Here is a 22,089-nt window from a genome sequence, read left to right as displayed (position 1 = left end):
CTGGGCTTTGCCATTATCCTGCTTTGTCCATAGGATGACCCTTCCCCCTGCTCCCTCCTCGCTACCTGCACTCATCCTCTAAGACCCAGCTCTCATCCGGAGGCTCCGCCCACTCGCCGACAAAGCCCAGGACCCTCAACACTCAGAGGTCCCTGCCTGCCTCCCTCTGGCTCCCAACACCCCAGCCCTGAAGCTTTGTTTCTTGTTTTCTCCTCTGTTTAGCCTCTGCCCGAAAGGTGTTTTCCCCCAAGCCCTGCAGGGCCGGTTCTGGAAACGTTCTCTTCGTTCAGATTTGAAGTCACGTGCAATTTGTTTAGAGAAGGCTTTCCTGGATGACCCAATTCCTAGAAGCTTGTAATTCTCTGTAAAGCGTGTAACCTTACCCTATATATTTGTTTATTTACTTGAGCTTTATTTTTCTTTTTCCCTGCACTAGATTGAGATCAGCCCCGTGAGATTAGGGACCTGTTTATCTTATTCATTAATATATCCCCAGAGCCTAGGACAGTGCTTGGCACATAATGTTAAATAAACATTTAAACGGATGGATGGATGGATAAGTCAACAGCCTTCTCTGCCAGCCCTCCTTCACTCTCCAAGTTGTGTTATTACAGGAACTCTGTGCTTTCTCTTATCACTCTCCTCGTGTCTGTGCTGCAGCCTTTATTATGCATTAATGGATTGCAGCAAAATCTCAGTTCCTAACAACTGACATCCTTAAATACATTTCTTCAAATTGAACATGGATATTCCCTCTCGGAGTTTATAGTCCCACAGGAGAGAAAGGGCATCCTTGGAAAGACCTCAATCCTCTGTGTGAGTTGTAAGTGCCCGAAAGGGAAGAGGTGAGGCGCCGTGGGAACGCAGGTCATCGCTTCGAAGACCGCCTAGCTGCCCACAGTCCTGGGATAACAGGCACCCCCAGATTAATACCCAGGCCAACCATGACCCAAAGATTCCCTAGGACTGTTTCTGGGAGACATACAGGTGGACTGGAATGAACACCGGGCACTAGATTTGTCCATAGAGTCACCAACAGGCTGAAGACCTACTCAACACCAGTTCTCTTTTTTTCATGGCAGCTTAGTGGCCAGTTCCAGTGCTGAGCCAGTCACTGTTCTTTGATTCTCCGCCCTTTTGGCAGTTCTGGGTGGCTGTGACCCAACTCTAGTCAATGAAATTTAAGGGCCACCATTTGGAGGTGGGGATCCTGAGAAAGCTTTTGCTTTCCCTATTGTGTGTAGTGTCACCCTTTCCTCTTCTACTTATCTTGAATGCAGTCAAGATGGCTGGAGCTAAAGTAAGCATATTGCATCCATGAGGTGATACCCTGACAAAAAGGGCAGGAGAATCACAGAGAGGCCAATACTGACATTTTGAGAACTGAACAAATGCTAGAAACTATCTACTCTTAGACTTTGTTTTGTGAGAAAAATAGGCCTATATTTGTTCAAGCCACTGATGCTGAATTATTCTGTTATTTTCGACGTATTCTTAACATGATAGGGAACTAGGCAGACATGTCCAGTCTAGGCCTGGAGCTGGTCCGGAAGGTCACAGAGTTCTCAGAGGGATTGGGAAAGCTGCAGACAGCAAAGAATTAGACCAAGCACTGGCAGCTTGCTCCCGGGACAGACTCTTTAGTCTCATAGGCTTCAGGAGCTACCTAAGCTCCTGGCTACATCTTGCTCAGGTTAAAAAGCACCACCAGGGTGGTCTTGGGTCTGACTATATGAAACCAAAGTGACATTCCCCTTCCAGCTCATTGCCACCCCTATCAATAAAGCTTTTCATTTTATCAACCTTTCCAACCAAGATTAATCCCTCTTTCCTTCCACAATTCTTTGTAGCTCCTCCATTCAAGGCTGGCTTCGTGGGCATCAAAACTGTGCCCTGCACTCGGAATGGTCCCATGCTTGATTTTAATGCACTACTGTCACTGCTGTGAAATTCTTAATTTTCTAACATACGGTCCTAGATTTTCACTTTGTGTTGTGCCTCACAGATGTCGCCAGTCCCGCCTCTGTTACAAACCTCGACTTTGGGCTGTGTCTTAGCTTCTCTGAGCCTCAGTTTCCTCATCTGTGAGACGAGAATAATCCTAGCTGCTTTGCCCGGTTGTTGGGGAGACTAAATGAGACATAAGCAAAGCGCGGCACTGCGCCTTGCCTCTGTGAGTGCCCTGTTCTGGTTCCTTCTCCCGCCCTTCTCCTGAGCATTGGTCCTGGCCTGACTCACACTGCAGTTAGTTGCACCCATGCCCATTTCCACGGTTGCAGTTCACGTTCCTGGTACGTCATTTAGGGGGTTGATTGCCAGTTCAGCTCTCTGAGAGCCGAGATCCTCTTCATTTCTTCCCATGGTACCTGTGATGGTCCTTTGTCCTTGGCGGGCCCCAGGTAAAGGTTTGATGATGTGCGGATGTTGCTCTCGAAGCTTCTAGGACTCTAGGAGAAGCCCACTTCTCCTTTGAAAGTTGGATTTAGAGAACAGCAGAATTTAACAGCAGTATAACAAAGAAGGCATAGTCCATATTTTGTGAGACTCAAAACTTGCTATCCTGGCTTGGCTTACCTAATATAAAAGAGTCAGAAAAATCTCTCCACATCCTCTGAGCTTACATGTGGAATTAGATTAGAGCTGAGACATCACCATAAGGAATCAATGCAACCAGGACCAGGCCTCTTTGGGGGGCCCAAGGTGAAGTCCACTGCAAGAGTAATAAAGGTCTTTTTCAATAAGCCAGTTTCCACCGTGGGCTCTAGTTTCCCTTAGGATTGAATTCCAGTCACATCATCATGCCTGATGGCCAAGGGGAAACCTGCTTACCGCGCAGAAAAGTTGACACCTAGACCCAAGTGTGGTTTCCAAGAAATCCGTCAGTGAAAATGAGTGGTATTGACAGACTTGTTAGGCGGAGGAGAGTTTTGGACAGAACTAACTCATTCTGTTGCATTTAGAAAAACTCTACCTTAAACAAATCCATACCTTTCAAAGTTTCAAGCATTTTAAGCACCAGCTTACACAGCTAATGCACAAGTAGTTAATGTCGCTGATATAATATAATAACCACCAGTGATGAAGCACTTGCACGTCCTTCCTCTCCTGCAATACCCTGAGGTAGGGAGTTGACCTCACCTACTCCTCGTGAGTAAATTGAGGTTTAAGAGGATAAGTGACTTGCTTGAGGGCATGGAGCTGGCCAGCCCCAGCTGACTGACTCCCAAAACTGCTCGTGTGTAAAGTGCATTCATCTCAAGTGTGCAGCTTGGTGAATTTTAACATGTGCATGACCCAGTAACCGCCACTCTGATCAAGATGTGGAACACTTCCAGTGTTCCGGAAGCTTCTCTTCGTCTCCCCCCCACCCCTCAGTAATTCCTCTTCTGACATCAACTAGTTTGAGACAAAACAATCTTGCTTGTTTCCCTTCCTGCATTTTTTCCTCAGAGAAGACCGAGAGGTGCTTCTGTCTCTCAGCCCTGCTAATAAATCCTATCTATATCATGTCTATATCATATCTATATCTATATCAGGAAAGGGCAGATTGAGAAAGCAGGGGTGATCTGCTGAAGGTCAAGCTGAAGTGTCAGGGGCGGCTCTGTCTCCATGCTTGGCACCCGTTCTGTCTCCCCCAGCGCGGTGATGATTCACCCCTGCCTTGCTGCCCCCAAACCTGCTCAGGGATTCTAGGACGAGCTCAGCCAGGCTTTCACTCATCAATCAAGAGTTTTCCTGAGGCGTCCTCACAGATTTCTGGCTAGTCTTCTCAGAAGGCGTTCTTGCAAAATGCTTTCTGATTTTTCGCCCAATCGGTAGTGAGGTTAAAAAAAAAAAGTCCTCCATTCTCTTTTTCTGTATCAGCCAGCCTGGCAAGGTCTGTTTCATTCCTGAGACTCAAATTGGAAACTGCCTTCTGTTCTCATTCATTTGGGTTGTAGCGGTCATTACATTCTAAACAATTAATCCCTGGGTGCCAATTTCTTACTAGAATTATCCTGGACTCAACAACTGGTTTTCTTAGCAGCAAGGCTGCAGCAATTATTTCGTGGCTTTTGTAAGTAAACATGCTGTGCTTGGCACTTTACAATTTTTATCATCATCACTGAGTTATCAACATTTACCTCTATCAGGGGAAACAAAAGGCTGTCCAGTTGTGAAGGCCTGGCGATCACATACACCTGTTTACCAGCATCCGTGGGGCTCCCTGGGGCTCCCTCCACTTGCTGAGAAGAGGGAGGAAGTCCCCCAGGCCCCCAGTCCTCTGTCTGAGTCGGGGACCATCTGAGAGGTAACAGTAAACCAAGGGGAAGAAGCGATCTGCCTCTAAGGTCTCAGGTTACAGGGCTGTGCTCCCTGGGTGCTCAGACCCCGTAGCTGGCAGGCAGTGTCCTTGACCTCATGGGGTTGTCTGCCTGGGTTCTCAGCTCCTTTTCTGGGGGGGCCACAGAACTTCCCTTCCAAAGCTGGGCCACTTGGAGTCAACCCAGGGAGTCTGATGTGGTCTGTGGGATTCTCCTTTCCTTCCAGCAGGAAAGACTGAGCTACCCTAGGACCATCAGGCAGCTCAGCCCACCCTGGGCTGGGAGAGGCCCGCTTACCTTCCTGTGAATTTACCTAAACTTAGATCTTCTGGCATAACAGGTGTAACAGGAGACACTGGAGCAGCTCTGGGGCCAGGCTCCTGAGTTCATGCTCCTGGCTCCACCTCTCAGTGCTGTGTGGCTGCAGACACAGTGCTTACCCTCTCTCTGCCTCTTTCTTCATCTGTATACTAGTGATAGTTATTGCCCTATTTCACAGGGTTATTTTGAGGATTCAGTGAGTTAATATTTGTAATTAGAACAGCGTGCCTGGCTCATAGTAAATGTGCCTTTAAAAACAAAAAGGAACTTTAACATCCAAAGGAGCTTTCTAATGTTCTTTTGTCCCTTTTAGGTAGAATATAAAGACAGAAAGCCTAAACCACAAAACCCACTGGTTCATTTGAATACACCAGCAAACCAAGCCCAAACCCATGTTCTTTTAAAAGTACCCGTGGCACCATCATGGTAGTGACTCGCAGACTCTCCCAAAGTGGACCTTAAAACATTTCTCAGCAGCATGTAGAGAGAGAACTGACCTGCAGATGATCAACTACCCAGTTTAAGTTAGAGCAGCTGTAATAGAGTGGATAGAAGTCAGAACCCACTAGATTCCTCCTTCCTCTTACACCGCATCACTGTCAGGACCTGTGGACTAAGCGTGCCCTCCTTGCATCTGGTAATGACAACAGCCCTTACAACAATCCTAGGATGCAAGTACTACTGTTACGATTCCCATTTTACAGATGGGAAAACTGAGGCAGAAAGAAGCTAGGTTGCAAGTCCAACCTCGCACAGCTTATAGCTGCAGAGGCAGTGGTTGAACCCAGGCAGCGTGGCTCCGGAGTCCCTCCCTCAGCATCACACTACACTTGATTGTATCACTGACCCCAACTGTGAGCCCAGACCCAGTCCAGGCTCAGAAACCCAGCACTGTCCTCAAGCAGGAGGGACTTGCGGGGGCTTGGTCCAAATTTCACTGCTCGTCCAGCTCTGGCCTTGTAACCCGGCTGTCCTCCTCATAAGTTTCCAGCTTAGCGTAGGCTTCAGGAGACAGGCTCTGTCTCTTTCCTGCCCTCGAGCCTCTGTCTTGCTAACCCGCTCAGTCCTCCCACTTCCTTACCAAGTTCTTATAGTCCCGAGCCTTCCATTTACTAATTAGACCCGCATTCACCAAGCACCTAGCGTGCGATGGTCATTTACGCGAGGCCTGGGGATACAGAGCCTTGGGGGGTCTCACCGTGTGTGACAGGGACACAGATGTGCAAATGGTTGCATAGAGTGGAAGAGTCTGAGGGCTGTGATGAACATCAATTCAGTTGAGGCGGACAAGGCAGGTTTGATTCTCCCTGGGGAGAGGGGTTATCAGGACAGGCTACACAGAGGAGGCGGCACGGGCTGCTTCCTGCTGCTGCGCATCCCTGATACCAGCCAGTTGCCTGGAATTTTGCTGGTTGTCTCTTTGCCTGCCTGGACACACCCACGTGACCTCAGAGTGCAAGAAGGAGCTGCATTTACCATCTTTACTTTCTAATTGGTTAGTAGAAAATGTGCAGACGTCTGCCGTCCAGTGCCAGCTCCAGGAACAGGGGACTGGCAGGTTCTAGCGCCCCCTAGACCGCCCAGGCGTCCTGATGTCGCAAAGTTTCACATCTGTCTGGAGTTGTACCCCTTGCCCTCCCTAACAGTGACCCTGCCCCTGGTCTTCCCAGCTTCACGTGGAAAAAACATCCTCCCAAGATTCCCTGTTCTACTCCCAGATACCCTTGGGAGATCTCAGTTGTAGAGAGAACTTACTGTATTAATTCTACGCCCAGATAACAAAAATACGATGTAGAGAATGTAAAAGACTCATCTGGTGACTTTGGATAAGTTAACCGAGTCATTTCTCATCTTGAAGATTTCTCCCTTCCCTGCATGACAAGGCTCTCTTCCTTTCGTAATTTCAAACTTTCTCATTCTCAGAGAGTTTCCTGTAACCCACTATTCAAATAATGCCAGAAGTGTTTCCTGGAGACTTCCTTATTTACCATGGAAAAAAAAAATCAAAAGAGGAAGGAAGGAAGGAAGGCAAAAAGAAATCAACGTCTACGAGGGTACTACTGCGTGCTTGGCACTGATCTAGGTGCTTTCGCATGTATCTGTCACATTTAATTCTCCACCAGCTTCTCAGTGTTTGTCTTGTTATAGACAAGAAGAATGAAGCTCAGAGGGTTGTCACTTGCCAAGGGTCACACAGCTATGAAAATTGGAACTAAATTTGAAACCACACCTGAGTCCAAAGGCCATGATCTTTCCAGTACGCTGAGAGGTGTTTAAAATACATCTGTAGAATTTCACTTTTCTACTAAATTTCTGTCACGATAAATGGGTTAAGCTTTCCAATTAACTGCTCGCGTCCTCCATTTTTCTTCCATTTTATTCACCTGTTCACGCTACCATTTGACTTCAATTGTCTCAAACCCCTTTGAAAAGAGACCACGTGTGGATGAGGTCAGCAGTGAAGAGCGGGCCTCCGCACACCAAGGTCACCCAGGAGGGAGGCACAGAGCAAGTGGCACCTCTCCCCTGACAGATGGAGAAGCCAAGGTTAAATGACTTGCCCAAGACCCCGTGGGAACGGAGCCAGACCGCAGACAAGGGCTGCAGCCTCTCGGTTCTGAGGAAGCCTCCTCGGCCGAGCATTTGCACGGAGCCGTGGTGAGTGCCGGGGAGCCCGCCTTCCGCTCTCATTTCCCTTGGGCTCTTGGAGAGCCTCAGGTGTCTGGCACCGACTTCAGCAAGCGCGCTGAGAAGGGTCCGACTGGCTTTATTTAATTACCATAAACAGATGCGTCACTGGGGCTTCATGAGACAGCTTCTACTTTTTGTCTTTTGTTACTTATTTGTTTTAATTGAACTGTAGTTGATTTACAATATTGTGTTAGCTTCAGGTGTAGACGAAGTGATTCAGTTACACACACCACACACACACACACACGCACACATACACACACATATATATTCTTTTTTAGATTCTTTTCCATTACAGTTTATTACAAGATACTGAATCTAGTTCCCTGTGCTATACAGTAGGACCTTGTTGTTTATCTATTTTATATATAGTAGTGTGTATCTGTTAATTCCATACTCCTAATTCATCCCTCCCTTTCCCCTTTAGTAACCATAAGATTGTTTTCTATGTCTGTGAGTCTGTTTCTGCTTTGTAAATAAGTTCATTTGTATTATTTTGTAGATTCCACATATAAGGAATATCATATAATATTTGTCTTTCTCTGTCTGACTTCATTCAGTATGATAATTTCTAGGTCCATCCATGTTGCCGTAAATGACAATATCTCATTCTTTTTTATGGCTGAGTAATATTCCATTGTGTATCTGTACCACGTCTTCTTTATCTATTCATCTGTTGATGGACACTTGGGTTGCTTCCATGCCGTGGCTATTGTAAATAGCGCTGCTATGAACATTAGGGTGCATGTATCTCTTTGAATTAGAGGTTTTGTCTTTTCCAGATATATACCCAGGAGTGGGATTGCTGGATCATATGGTAGTTCTATTTTTTAGTTTTTTAAGGACCCTCCATACTGTTTTCCATAGTGGCTGTATCAATTTACATTCCCACCAGCGGTGTAGGAGGCTACCCTTTTCTCCACACCCTCTCCAGCATTTATTATTTGTAGACTTTTTGATGATGGCCATTCTGACCCATGTAAGGTGATACTTCATTGTCGTTTTGATTTGCATTTCTCTAATAACTAGCTATGTGGACCATGTTTTCATGTGCCTCTTGGCCATCTGTATGTCTTCATTGGAGAAATTTCTATTTAGGTCTTCTGACTTTTTTTTTTTTTTTGCGGTATGTGGCCCTCTCACTGCTGTGGCCTCTCCCGTTGCGGAGCACAGGCTCCAAATGCGCAGGCTCAGCGGCCATGGCTCACGGGCCCAGCCGCTCCGTGGCACGTGGGATCTTCCCGGACCGGGGTACGAACTCGTGTCCCCTGCATCGGCAGGCGGACTCTCAACCACTGCGCCACCAGGGAAGCCCTTCTGACTATTTTTTGATTGGGTTGTTTGTTTTTTTGATATCGAGTTCTATGAGCTGTTTGTATATTTTGGAAATTAAGCCCTTGTCAGTCACATTGTTTGCAAATATTTTCTCCCAATCTGTAGGTTGTCTTTTCGTTTTGTTGATGGTTTCCTTTGCTGTGCAAAGGCTTATAAGCTTGATTAGGTCCCATTTGTTTATTTTTGTTTTTATTTCTTTTGCCTTGGGAGACTCATGTAAGAAAATATTGCTACGAATTATGTCAGAGAAAGTTTTTTTGTCTATGTTCTCTTCTAGGAGTTTTATGGTGTTGTGTCTTATATTTAAGTCTTTAAGCCCCTTTGAGTTTATTCGTGTGTATGGTGCGGGGGTGTGTTCTAACTTCATTGATGTACATGAGGCTGTCCAGCTTTCCCAGCACCACTTGCTGAAGAGACTGTCTTTTCAATGAGGCGGCTTCTTCACGTGCTCATCAGCTCTCCTGCTTATGGGGAGGCCGGGCAGGGCTGGGGTCGGCAGAGGTGCCTGCAGTGCCAGTCCCCTGCCCCCGCTGTGGTCACCCCGCTTCAGGCCGTCACCCCGAGGGGCGGGGGGATGAGCAGGGGTCATGCGGGGCTGGGAATGGTGGCGATGGCATATCGCTCAAGTCTGAGGCACTTTCCTCACAGAATGCCTTTAGTTCCTTCGTGTCAGTGTCCCCTGTGAGCCCTCTGCAGCCTCTGTGACCTTCCCCGGATATCGGAGCTGCTGGATGAGGTGACCCCTGGGGGATTACCTTGGTGGCCTCCCCTCCACAGCGCCTGGCCGAGCGTTTTCCTCACGCCCCCTGAAGTTAGTATAGACACTGCCCCTCGCGGCTCCAGCTTGTACCCTGGAAACAGGGCTCACAAACGTCATTGCGCTCTCCTCCCAGAAGCTCACCTCTCACCCGGACACCTCCCTCAACTCGGTTCTTCCCACGGCAGTTTTGGAAAAAAGGAAATGTTTGAAGAGCGTTAGGGCGGAAGGGTCGACCCTTCCCCTAATCAAGGTAGAGGCTCAGTTAAGTGAGGTAGAAAATGGTCCTTAAAACTGCGTTCCTCTTCGATTTTAGTTTAAGAAAATAAATTTAGTAATAAAGTGTGGCTGCTAATGGGAAAGGAAATTTCAAAGGCCTGTGGATCTCTCAGAAAACTGGTGTGACAGGGTAAGAGCCACGTTCTCTTGAAGGACATTTTTGCTTTTGTATAAAAAGATTTCTTCTTTTCTCAGAGAAAAAGTGGCCCGTTTAATGCTATCCCAGTGCTTAGAGAACATTTTCATTTCTGACGTGGTCAGCTAGTTCCCACTGTCATTGAGAAGCAAGTGGGGAATTGACAAGACGATCACATGTCCCAGATTTGGGGGTCAATGCTGGTTTCAGATGCTCTGTCCTGTCCAACCATGTAACCCATTTAAAAAAATGATCATGGGGGCTTCCCTGGTGGCGCAGTGGTTGAGAGTCCGCCTGCCGATGCGGGGGACGTGGGTTCGTGACCCGGTCTGGGAGGATCCCGCGTGCCGCGGAGCGGCTGGGCCCGTGAGCCATGGCCGCTGGGCCTGCGCGTCCGGAGCCTGTGCTCCGCGGCGGGAGGGGCCACGGCAGTGAGAAGCTCGCGTCCCGCAAAAAAATAAATAAATAAATGATCGTGGAGCACAAACTTCCTTTTCTGCAGGATAACTTTGAGTCGTGCACTTAAATAAAGTTGTTGCCAAGATTTCCTTCCAAGTATTTTATGCAAATTGTAATTTTTATCGAGCCTGAATTGGAAGGCTAGGCTCTTTGTAGAAGCTTCCAGGTAAGCAGTTCTGTGACCGAGAGGGAGAGACAGCTTAAAGATTAAAAGCACCAGCTAAACTCTACCGCTGATTGGATGCATCCTTGGACAAGTTACTTAATCTCTCTGTGCTTCAGCTTCCTTGTGTGTAATTTGGGGATAGATTGTCGGCGTAGTTCTGAGGATTTTTTAAAAGGCAATTCAGGTAAATCACTTAGCATCACACTTAGCACTTAGTGAGTGCTCAATAAACGTGAGCTAATTCAAAAACGTATACACAGGGCTTCCCTGGTGGCGCAGTGGTTGAGAGTCTGCCTGCCGATGCAGGGGACATGGGTTCGTGCCCCGGTCTGGGAAGATCCCACATGCCGCGGAGCGGCTGGGCCCGTGAGCCATGGCTGCTGAACCTGCGTGTCCGGAGCCTGTGCTCCGCAACGGGAGAGGCCACAACAGTGAGAGGCCCGCGTACCACAAAAAAACAAAAAACATACACACATATGTAGTTTTAACTTGGTTTCCCCCAAAGTAGAGCCTGAGATAAAAACTTGGATGCAGTGGTTTATTTGGGAAGTGATTCCAGGAAGCAGGAGGAAGGGACAGAGTCACTGCCATTGACCACAGGGCTCCATTCCACCAGGTAGCCCTGGGGAGCCTAGAGCATGCCTCCCAGGATTGGCCCCCAAGAGCTGGGGCATCTGTGTGTGTTTGATGTATGCAGACAGAGGGTGAATGAGACAGGATCTTAGCTCAGTATTTTTAAATGGAATATAATATACTCAATATTAGTCCTATGGCCAGTTGTTTGTTGTGAAAAGGGAGAACACTGAGGGATGACATACCAAGAAGTGCTTAAAAACGTGGGATTTTCATTTTAAACGGCTCCGCCACAAACAGTTGTGTAAGAGTGAGTAAGCTCTTTACCTTTGCTTTGCTTTGATAGAATGATAATATACTATTTCCAAGGGAGAATCAAATGCATAGCATTTAATGTAGTTCCTGGACATAGCGCGCCTTCAATAAATGGTAGCTATTTTGTGGTTGTTCTGATCATTATTGTTATTATTGTGTGCATAACTGTGACAGCAGAAAACGACAGTCTGTGGACTTCAGGATATGTAACCAGCTTAGCCTAAGTCACAGTATACCTCTAATTTATAGAAAGGGAACGCGAGGTTCTGAGTGGCTACTTGCCTGGGACTTCCCAGCACATCCTTGGTGAAGTCGTAGGCATTAGATCTGAGGGACCATGGCACTGGCTGCAAAGCTGGGCACATCGCTAGATGGGCTGGCCAGTCTTTTGTAAAATCTGGTATTGATCTGATTTGGTTCTGTTTCTGTGGAGCCTTCCTAATGCCATGCTAACCCCGTCTTCCGTCCCCAAACGTGGTCTGCGATGGCCTTTCCCTTCCATAGAGGACACTCTCCAGTTTCGTCCTGCGGGGCCCTGTCCCTTCCACAGGCCAGTGTCTCCTGGCTGGAGTTCCCGGTGCCACCTGGAGATAGCTCTGCGGCTCCCAGCTCCCTCCTAATCACCGGTTCGTGATGAAACATCCATTAAAGGACCAAGGAATTATTGAGGTACAGCATCTTGCAAGTAAAACTGCTATTTCCTGTTACACCACAATTCTAAATTATCCACGGGACCTTTGTTCTTCTGCTAAAAACATTAGGCTGGTTTCTGATGGTGCGTTCATCCTGGGCCCAAGGTCAAGATGAAAATGCAGCCTTTTGTAGCAGAACTTGATCCACCCTGCTATGTGAAAGCCTGGGGTTATGGCTTCCTGGCTTGGGTGATCTCACGCAGAGCCTCATCTCAGTCACTCGCTGTGTATTTGTGCCAGCTCTAGAGACACGAGGAGCATTGCCTTTTTAACGCCCCATTCTCACCCGGCCGGTTTATACCTTGGCAAGGTCCTGAGGACGGGGACCCTTTGGGAAGATGCCCAGTGTGTGGGGGTCATAGTAGACAGGCAGCGTCCTTTTCCAACGCCCCTACCCCCCAGCAGTGTGGTGGCACAGGTAGAGCAGTGGACCCTGCCCCTTATCAGCTGTGACCTTGGGCATCACCCCTTTGGGCCTCATCTGTTAGACCAGGACCTGGAACTGGAGCGTGGCTCTGGTTCTCTGAGCTTGGACCTGCCATGCTCAAAATCTTGGTCACTCAACAGACAGGTCCTGTTACTGCTGGCCCATCCCTCTCTTTCCCCCGACATCCAGTTTGAGTAGAAGTTTGATCACTCATACAAGTTGGGCAAAAGAACCTTGGTCACATCTTGTGTATCAGGTAACATCTCTAAGGGACTCCACTTACTAGTAATGATAGTTACCGTTTATGGAGTGTGTATTAGGTGCTGGGTGCTATGCTAAGCACTTTATGTATATCACGATATTTCACCTTCAGAACAGTCATTTTGTAGTTGAGGAAATGCGGGCTTAGGGAAGTCAAAGAGATTACTCCAGGCAAGTGACAGCATTGGATTCAAAGCCAGATCAGTCTGACTCCAAAGCCCATATTCCAGGACCTCAGCTAGAATGTTACTCTTTTCTCGCCCATCACTGACTTCCCCTTTTTACCTCTTTCCTGAGGCTGGAGTGGTCAGTTACAGGTTGGGTCGGGGAGAGGGATCTTGTTCATCTCCGTGCTTTCCTCCACAGTGCTGGGGACCAGGTTTCCCCATCCACTGGGCTTCGTACCCTGTGATCTTTATATATATATATATATATATATATACACACACACATACACATATATATATATATTTTTTGGGGGGCTGCATTGGGTCTTCGTTGCTGCACGCGGGCTTTAGTTGGGGTGAGTGGGGTCTACTCTTTCTTGCTGTGTGCAGGCTTCTTATTGTGGTGGCTTCTCTTGTTGTGGAGCACGGGCTCTAGGTGCGTGGGCTTTAGTAGTGTGGCACGTGGGCTCAGTAGTTGTGGCTCACAGACTTAGTTGCTCCGCGGCATGTGGGATCTTCCCGGACCAGGGATCGAACCCGTGTCCCCTGCGTTGGCAGATGGATTCTTAACCACTGCGCCACCAGGGGAGCCCTGTACCCTGTGATCTTGCGCTATTCAGAGACCACTCAGGGTACAAACAGATTGGCATCTCAGAACCTCCACTGACTCCGTGTATGTGTGTGTGTGTGTGTGTGTGTGTGTGTGTGTGTGTGTGTGTAAACTCAGGATGGAGTAAGGGAACTCAGCCCTGTGGCCTACCTCCGTGCTTTTTAAAAAGTGTCCGATGACAGTGGGATCTAGGAATTCTTTCTTGGCTTGGAAAGGTCAGAGCACCCCTTGCCTGCCCTTGATGCCAGGGGCTGCATCCTCCATTAAGCATCAACCCCCTTCATCCTGCCCGGCTCAGAGGGAAGCTACTTCCTCAAGGCAGAATGAACTGAAGGGCAGAGAGAAAATGTCCAGTCTCCCAGGGGGCTTGCAGTTTTTGCCCACCTACCTCTCCCCACCCTGCTGCATCTCTCAGCGGTGTCACTCAGCCTCAGACCCACGCCCTCCGGATCAGGTGCCCCTCACAGGGCCGCTTGCCCCTGCGCTTAGTCAGCTGCCTCTAATGAAAAGAAAGCATGCGTAAGTCACGAGGGCCCGTTCCCGGGGTGGGAGGAGAAGGGGCCTCGTCCGCACGGCTCCTGGCTCCGATGACGGGCACCAGGTCCTCAGCCCCTGTTCCACCGCAGGCACACGTGTCCTCCCAGCCCCAGCCCCTCCTCTCCCATTGCACTTCAGGGCTCAGAACCCAAGCAGGGTTCAGGGCTTTCTTTGAAGTTAGGCAGTAAGGACGAATCTGACTTTTACGTAAGGCAAGAAATTGTTCCGTTCAAAATCTCTTCAAGGCCAAGGGCAATTCACAGATACCAAGGAACAGCAAGCACCGAGGCCTGCCGGGAGGCGGAGAAAGACGGAAGGTGGGGTTTTGGGGAGTTGACTCTAACTTCCCAGGAGTGGCTTTTAGCTTTTATCGTAATGACCCGTGTTGACAATAACTGCTACTATTTACCGACTCTCTCCTCTGTGGTAGACATTTTCCTTCTGTGAACTCATTTACGCCTGCAGCGGCCATAGAAGGTGGGCGGTTTTTTTGTTTTAACATCTTTATTGGAGTATAATTGCTTTACAATGGTGTGTTAGTTGCTGCTGTATAACAAAGTGAATCAGCTATAGGTATACCTATATCCCCATATTCCCCTCCCTCTTGTGTCTCCCTCCCACCCTCCCTATCCCACCCCTCCAGGTGGTCACAAGGTGGGCGTTCTTTTCTCCTTTTTATAGAGGAGGAAATGGAGCCCCTGAGAGGCAAAGTCATTTGTTCAAAGTCACACATCGGCCAGTGGCACAGCCTGGATTTGAATTCAGACCTGTCTGCCCCAAAGCCCATGTTTTTTTCCTACACCCACTGCTTCTCCCCATATTGACCTGGAGGATTTATAAAATATGTACTAAGGGCAAAATATAATGCTCTGTGCTTTTTTTTTTTGGCCTCGTGGCTTGCAGGACCTTAGTTCCCTGACCAGGGATTGAACCCAGGCCCTCAGCAGTAAAACCGTGGAGTCCTAACCACTAGACCGCCAGGGAATTCCCTATGCTCTATGCTTTTGACAGTGTATCTCTTTCCATTTGATTTTTAAATATGATGTGCATGCATCCATGTTCATTATATTGTTTTTAGAATAATTCAGTAAAGAAAAGGGAAGAAGATTTGTGGAGGGGGAAGGGGAATAAGGGAGGAGGATGGAGAGGCCCCAAATTGAAATGTGGATCTGACAAAGGGGAGATGGTGGGTGTGTGGTGCAGCCCATGGGGTCACACTGCTGGCCTGGGCCTGATGGGGTGCAGGAAGGGGGGTCCCCGCAATTTTCTGCTTCCACAGCGTGCAAGGGATATTTAGTTAGGGCTAATTGGAAGGCAGCCTGGGGCAGTGCAGGGGATCTAGGCCTGACATCAGGAGAGCCGACTTCTGGTTCCTAAATTCTGCCACTAAATAGGTTGACTCTGCAAAAGTCGAGTAGTGGGTTGAAAAGATAGATTCACATCCTAATACCTGGAACCTGTGAATATTACCTTAACTAGCAAGAGAGTGAATATTATATGACCGAAGGTGAGATTAAATTAAGGATCTTGCAATGAGAAGCTTATCCTGGATCACCCAAGGAGGCCCTAAGTGCAATAACCTGTATCCTTATAAGACGTACACACAAAGGAGAGAAGGAGCCCATGTGACCCCAGAGGCAGAGATTGGAGGGATGTGGCCACAAGCCCAAGAGCACGTGGAGTTCTCAGAAGCCAGATGAGGCAAGGGACAGACTCTTCCTTGGAGCCTTGGAGAGGCCTGGCCCTGCTGACACCTTGATTTTGGACTTCCAGCCTCCTGATTTCTCTGAGAAATAGATCACTCTGATTTTCAGCTGCCCCATTTGTGGTAATTTGTTACAGCAGCCGTAGGAACCGAATACAAGTCATTCCCCTCTCTGGCCTCCGTTTCCTCAACTGTAAACTAAGACGGTTCAGGCTCCCAGTTCTGACATTCTCCCCGTCACTCTCTGAGCCATAGAGAACGGAGCTCCATTCTCCAGGTAACCCCTTCCACGTGGTACTTTGTGTCTAAACAGGCCACCTTTCCCCTTTGGGGAACAGAGTTGGTTGAGTCCGGATGACTTTGCTAAGAGTAAAATACCATCCCAGACAGTTAATTTTTCTTTTTTTCTTATTGTTAATTGCTAGAGAAACGTTCTGCCTTGCCCCAGGAAAGCCATCCAAATAACTCTGACCTCTCTGTGGATTTCAAAAAAAGTGTTCAGTCTCAGTTTTCTCATTTCTTCCAAACAGTCCCTGCAGCTTGAGGGACCATGGTGAAGGGAGAGCCACAGAATTTGCTCTGGGGCTGCCGGATAAATGCAGTACGGAGGCAAGGGGCTCACATCACCTCTGCGCCAGCTTCAGCCTCCCCTGCTTCCCCGTCACCAGCACGCTGCTAACCGAACGGCTGCTCGGGGCTCGCGCCTCCAGTTACGTGACTCAGGAGCCTCATGTGCAATCACCGTTAACCAGAAAAGCCGCATGACTGCTCTGTGCCTACAGTGTCGAGTGTCTTATAATATTCACAGAAACCAAAGGGCTGGAGGAGGCAGCAAGGGAAAGCCTTTAGAATAAAGCTCACAGAGTGAGGACAGCCAGCTCAGCTCCTCCCTCATCCTTACCCCACCCCCGCCTAAGGTGCTGTTGGAGCTGTGAGGAGCCTCCAGCCTCGGCAGCAAAGGAAGATGGTGAAACGTCCAGAAGACTGGGGATGCGACCCTCAGACAATGGCTGTGTCGGGAGGAGCTGAGCAACCCACACCCTGCCTATGAAACAATCTTATCGGAAGCCTTTAACTGCCTTAAACTAGGTATTCAGGCTGAATACTCCAGGGCCACCTCTAAACCTCTAAAAACGATGTTCATGTCTTTAGCGTTCCTTCAGCTGCCTGCCACGCTGTGTCAAGCAGAGTTAGTGAAAGCCCCAGGGCAGGCGCGGGATCTCCAAAGATCAGTGCATGAACGGTAGAGGTGAGGGTTGCCCTTGCCCCCCGCCTCTCCTCAGCTCCCTCCTCTGATGATCCCCAGCCCACCAGCTCCACCATCACTCAGAACACATTCATCCATACGGGTTGGTCTTAGAATGAAAGGCACGTGGATGCTTCCAGTGATGGTACTAAAATGCCCTAATTTTTAGATTTAGTATCTGTCAGGCACAAATTAAAGCCGTCATTGTCCCATATGCCCTTCCCACTGTGTGTGTGTGCGTGACTGTGAGTGTGTGTGTGTGTGTGTGTGTGTGTCTGTCTGTCTGTCAACTCAAGGTTAACGGGTAATAATCGAAAAGAGCTCCAGGGACTGGACCGGCTGGATGGAGGTATGAATAGCCTCCCAGGAGAGGTGGGGAGGTTCCGCCCTCGGGTCTGGGTGCCGGGAGGCACTGGGGGTCTCAGCAATGACATTGGCCCTGGTGAGGGCCTTTTGGAAGTCTGCCAGAAAGTGTTTTGCTAGACTTCTTTCAGAACCTCGTTTATCAAGCTCTGTGGCTACAGGGAGGAAGTCGCCCAGCCAGCCTCAGCTCAGCGCCTGTCCGCTTGGGAAGCGCTGAGCACTGACCCCAGAGGGGTCTGGCTGCCACTACAGACCCTTCCCTGGAGAGGCCTGGGTGCAGAGACTAGCCAGGTCACCCCTCAAAGGGCACCTCTGGGGATGGGACAGAAGCAGGGAGGGCTGCCCGGGGCAGGGCATTGTACAAGCAGCCAGTGTCGATGGGAGAGGGGCCAGGAGAGAAAGGCTTTCTTGGTTTGGAAACAAGCAAAGGACACGAGGGAGAAAGCAGTGCTGAATCAGGACCAGGAGCCCGCACCTTCCCCGGTGCCAGCCTGCAGCCCGTGGGCCACATTTCAGTGACCTCCATGAATGGGGAAGCAGATGGCAGCCAGCCAAGGTCACCGGCTCCTTGGTGGTCCCTTTTCATGGGGTGGGAAGGAGAAGTGGGGGCCCGGGTCCCTTTAAGGAGCCATCCCTGTAGGCAGAGCCAGACAGACAGACACAGGGCAACACGGAGTGCCATTTGCGGTCTACAGAGCCAGCTCTGCTACGGATTCTTCCTGAAGCAGAAGACCCTCCTATTCCAGGCCAGCGACTCTAAACACCCCTTTAAAGCAGGGTGGGCTTAAGGAGTGTAATGGCTTTAACTGGGTTGTCTGCATTCCCCGGGAAGGCTTCTGCCTTCCACTTAGAAGGAAAGGCATCAGGTTGCTTGAAGGAATCCAGGTTACCGAGTAATCGCCATAATAAAATTGAGAATGAAGGTGACCCGTAGAAGCATGGTAAATGCACAATTTTCTCTGCTCAGTAAGTGAATTTTGATTATAACTCAGCACTTGCCTCGGGTCGTAAAGTACTGCTAGCATTCACGGGAAAGGACAAAGTGCAAAAAATGCTTCCACAAAGAAAAACACAGGCTTCCCAGCCCTCTCTGTAGCAATATGCAACCTAGAAAATTGAAAGCAAGGTTGCAGTCTCTCTGTCCTTCGTCACCATTTTATGTACCAGCCTGTCATACAAAATGCGGGGAGGCACCGCAGATCAATAGCTATTCTGGGTTAACGTTGCCACAGCTTTTTTTTTTTTTCTTTAAAAGAAGAATTTTTCTTCCTATGTGGATCACAGCTTATTATATCTAAGGCATACTTCTGTGGTCTGCCTATGGAAAGGAATGCTGAGAAGGAGCAACTTCTTTCGAGGTTTTATGCGTTTTTAAATATCAGTGATGGGGCAGCAATGCTCCTAGAGAACTGTTCCTTTATAAGCTGCAAAGGGTTGTTAGCCCTCAGGTTTGAGAAGCAGGTAAAACTTACCTGATGGGCCACCTGGAGCCTGGATGAGACCTCCCCAGGGGCAACCTGGGATGCGGAGGTCTGTCTCCGCCTGGTACAGCCTCTGTAAATCCTGTGTGTCCTGCTGCAACCCCTGGTAACATTAGCGGCCGTCGATTTGATTTGTTTATCTGCAGCGACACTCATCTGAGCAAACTCTCTAAGTGGCTTTTTATAGGAAATGAAAAGCCAAATGAGAATGTACGTGAAAAAGTGAGCCATGGGAAATAGCCTCTCAAAGCACGTGTCACCTATTTTTATGTTACTAAGTTGGCTGAAGGCTTTAAGTGATAACTTTTGAAGTTCCTAATGGAACCCTACAAATTATGTACGATAACGTAATCTTTTTTCGGAGGAGACCGTTATAAAGCACATCTACCTTGAGTATCATCTCTTTTTCAGCCTCACAGAGTCGTGGAGGAGGCGGGCTAAAGAGTCATAGGTTCATTTTGAAGGTGAGGGAGGGAAGGCTCAGAGACATCGAGTCCTTCAAGGTCACACAGCTAGTCAGCACTGACCCAAGGACTCCGACACTGACTCTGGGCTCCTGAATCCGGGCAGCAGGACTACCTGTCAATATCCAGCCTGACATCACTGAAACATACACACAGATGCTTTTCCCTCCACCCCACAACCAAGATCTTAGCACCCTTCTTCCCCTCCATCACCTGCTGCAGCCAACGAACCATCCAAACTCAAACTTTGGAAATGCTAAGTCTCATAAAAAATTTGTAAGGGTTTTAAAATGCGAAACAGGAATAAACAAAATTTCTTGCCGCAGGGAACTAACTAATGTAAAGCGACAAAATAATGGGAGTTTGAATGCAGTCTCAAAAGTGGCCATAAAATGGAATTCAGCATCATATTTTACTAGGTACATCATACACTCGCTTTGCCAAGGATGACTGGTGGTGAATTCTCATTTATAAAAGTAAGCCATGAAGGGAAAAAGAAAATAGGAGAATGAGGGGAAGAGAGAGGAGGGGAGGGGAGGAGGGAGAAAGGGAGAGAGAGAGTGAGAGAAGGAGGGATTGGGATTGGGAGGCTGAACGGTTGAGGGAGATGGTATTAGTCACAGCTTGGGTACCGCGGAAAGCCGGTTCCTAGGTCAGGAGCACCATAGCTGTCCCAGAGTAGTGCATCACCCCTCCGTCCAGGAGTGGCCTTGACATATGGCCCCAGGGGCTCCAGGCAGCTGTCCCTCCTGAGGACTTCCAGGAATTGTGCGGAAGCGGGGGTGGGGGGAGTGTTGCAGGGAGGCATCCTTCAGCACTGGCCTGCAGGGCTTCAGCCGAATAGAGTCTGACTGCAGGAGTTTATAAAGTGATGAGCAACAAGCAACATCTCCTGCCCAACAGCAGTGGTCAGAATGACAGAGCTGTTCTGGTAGAGACTCTTCCGTGGCTCAGCTGCAGACGTGCCCTTCCCCCGTCACTGTGCCTTGGGTATAATGAGGACAGGAAAGCAACTCCCAAACGAGTCCATCGTTTATTTGGGGACAGAGCCCATTGGGCTCAGACTTTCACACTGGGGGGAGTTCAGCTGCGCCCTCGCACCGCCCCTCCCGCCCTACCTTCCCGTCTCCCCTGCCTCCCCTAGCCAGGGGCTCTGCATTCATTTCCCTCAGCCTTGGCGGTGATGTGAAGCGGTCCCTCCAGCCCATATTTTGGCTGTTCTCTTAAAGGGCATTGACCTAAAGGCGCAAACGCAGCGGCAGCGGCGTCGGAAGCGCAGCCCGGCGGGCGGCCACAGCAAAGAGGCACCCGCAGCGCTTGCGGTGATTCGGACAGTGGCAGCTCGGGGCTGGTTTCATTTCGATACTCTTGAAGCAAATCTGCCCCTCCTGTCCTCCGCGCACCGGGCGCATCTAGCTCGAAGGAAGGAAAGAAGACAAACTCCTCCCGACATCCCCGCCCCCCCGATCCCCACTCACGCCGAGTCTGAGCACAAGGGGAAAACACTCTGAAGAAGGAGCCCTCTCCCCAACTCCCAGATCCCTGCCTCGGGGTTCCTGCCCCTCCACCCCGACCCCAGTTACTTCAGCGGCAGCCAGAGGGGCTTCCTAAATCCGTGTGCTCGCCTGCCTTTGCAGCACGTGGGACAGACTGCGATTTGAGTAACTTTTCAAATCCTGTCTCCTAAACACTTGCCCACAAATATTTGGGAGAGAGAGGGGCAAGCCCCCTGCTCCGTCCACCGACCTCACTTCTGACCTCCGCCCCACTCCTAGGCTGACAGCGTGGAAAAAAAAAAGAAGACTCTCACTCCAGTTGCTCTTGCCAGTCGGGGAAACAACACACTGTCGCCGAGAGCATCCAACCGCCAAGAGAGGGAGAATGAGCCCCGAGGCACCGGCGCCGGGTACCCAACACCGTCCTGGCGCCAGTGGACCAGCCTTTGCCGCGAGTTCCCCGCGCTCGCGGGAGGGTCACAGACGCCCCCGGAGGATGGACTTGAACCCAAGCCGCGGGAACATCAAGCGAGAGAGAGCCACTCACCTTTAGGTTGTGCGTGGGGTTTACAACGCAGACAAGTTGCCCAGCGGCGGAGAACACCCGTTTAGCCTTGTAGTGCTGAAAGCGGAGGTGAATGAGATCTAACACAGCCCCAAAGCACTGGGTGAAGAAAAGCATCACAACTTTTTTGGGGGGGGTTGTTGGCACAGCAAGGCAGCGGAGGAAGCTGTAAGTCCTTGGGCTCTGGAAGGAGCGCAGCCCCTGAGACACTACGCTCCAGCCCGGCTTACTGTGCTTTCGTATTCATCATCAAAATAAGACGGTTAGAATCTTGCAGCAGTGAGGCGGCCAATCAAAAGGACAGAAATGTTATCCTTGAGGTGCAGAGACAGCCAATAACAAATGCCTCCCCTACCGAAACTCCCTGATGAATTGAGCCTGGCGGAGAATGTATTATTGAACATTACCATAGATCAGCACATTGCATTTATCTTGTGATTACAGCCAACCATACATAATGCTGGGGAGATGGGCTGACAAAACTGATTGCTTAATGTGTCTCCATTTATTAATTGACTTAATTTAACATGAGAGGCTTTCTTAACGCGCTGGCAAAAACGTAAAGCATTTAAACCGCCAAATAGTAAAACACCCTGCTCTAAAGTAAGCAGATGGATAACGCAGATCGCGGCTTGATTCACCAGAGCTGCTTGGGAGAAAATCAAATATTACAAGACTCCTCCGATTCCAGATAAGGGTTTGGCAACAGCAGAAACGTGCATCTTTCAATCTTGTGCTC

At 49.2% G+C, this 22,089-nt stretch overlaps 1 protein-coding gene across 1 annotated transcript in view; it reads right to left on the bottom strand.

Moving 5' to 3' along the window:
- The window catches only part of SIAH3 (siah E3 ubiquitin protein ligase family member 3), a 69,477-nt gene extending 47,934 nt beyond the window's left edge, over positions 1-21,543 (bottom strand). The window contains exon 1 of the mRNA XM_019936441.2: positions 21,333-21,543. Within this exon, the coding sequence (XP_019792000.1) occupies positions 21,333-21,467 (135 nt within the window). The 5' untranslated portion in view covers positions 21,468-21,543. The remainder of the gene's footprint in view (positions 1-21,332) is intronic.
- Positions 21,544-22,089: the final 546 nt, after the last annotated feature.

Source organism: Tursiops truncatus, chromosome 18 (genome assembly GCF_011762595.2).
Source record: "Tursiops truncatus isolate mTurTru1 chromosome 18, mTurTru1.mat.Y, whole genome shotgun sequence".
NCBI classification, from domain to species: domain Eukaryota; kingdom Metazoa; phylum Chordata; class Mammalia; order Artiodactyla; family Delphinidae; genus Tursiops; species Tursiops truncatus.
This window is presented reverse-complemented; position numbering and strand designations above follow the sequence as displayed.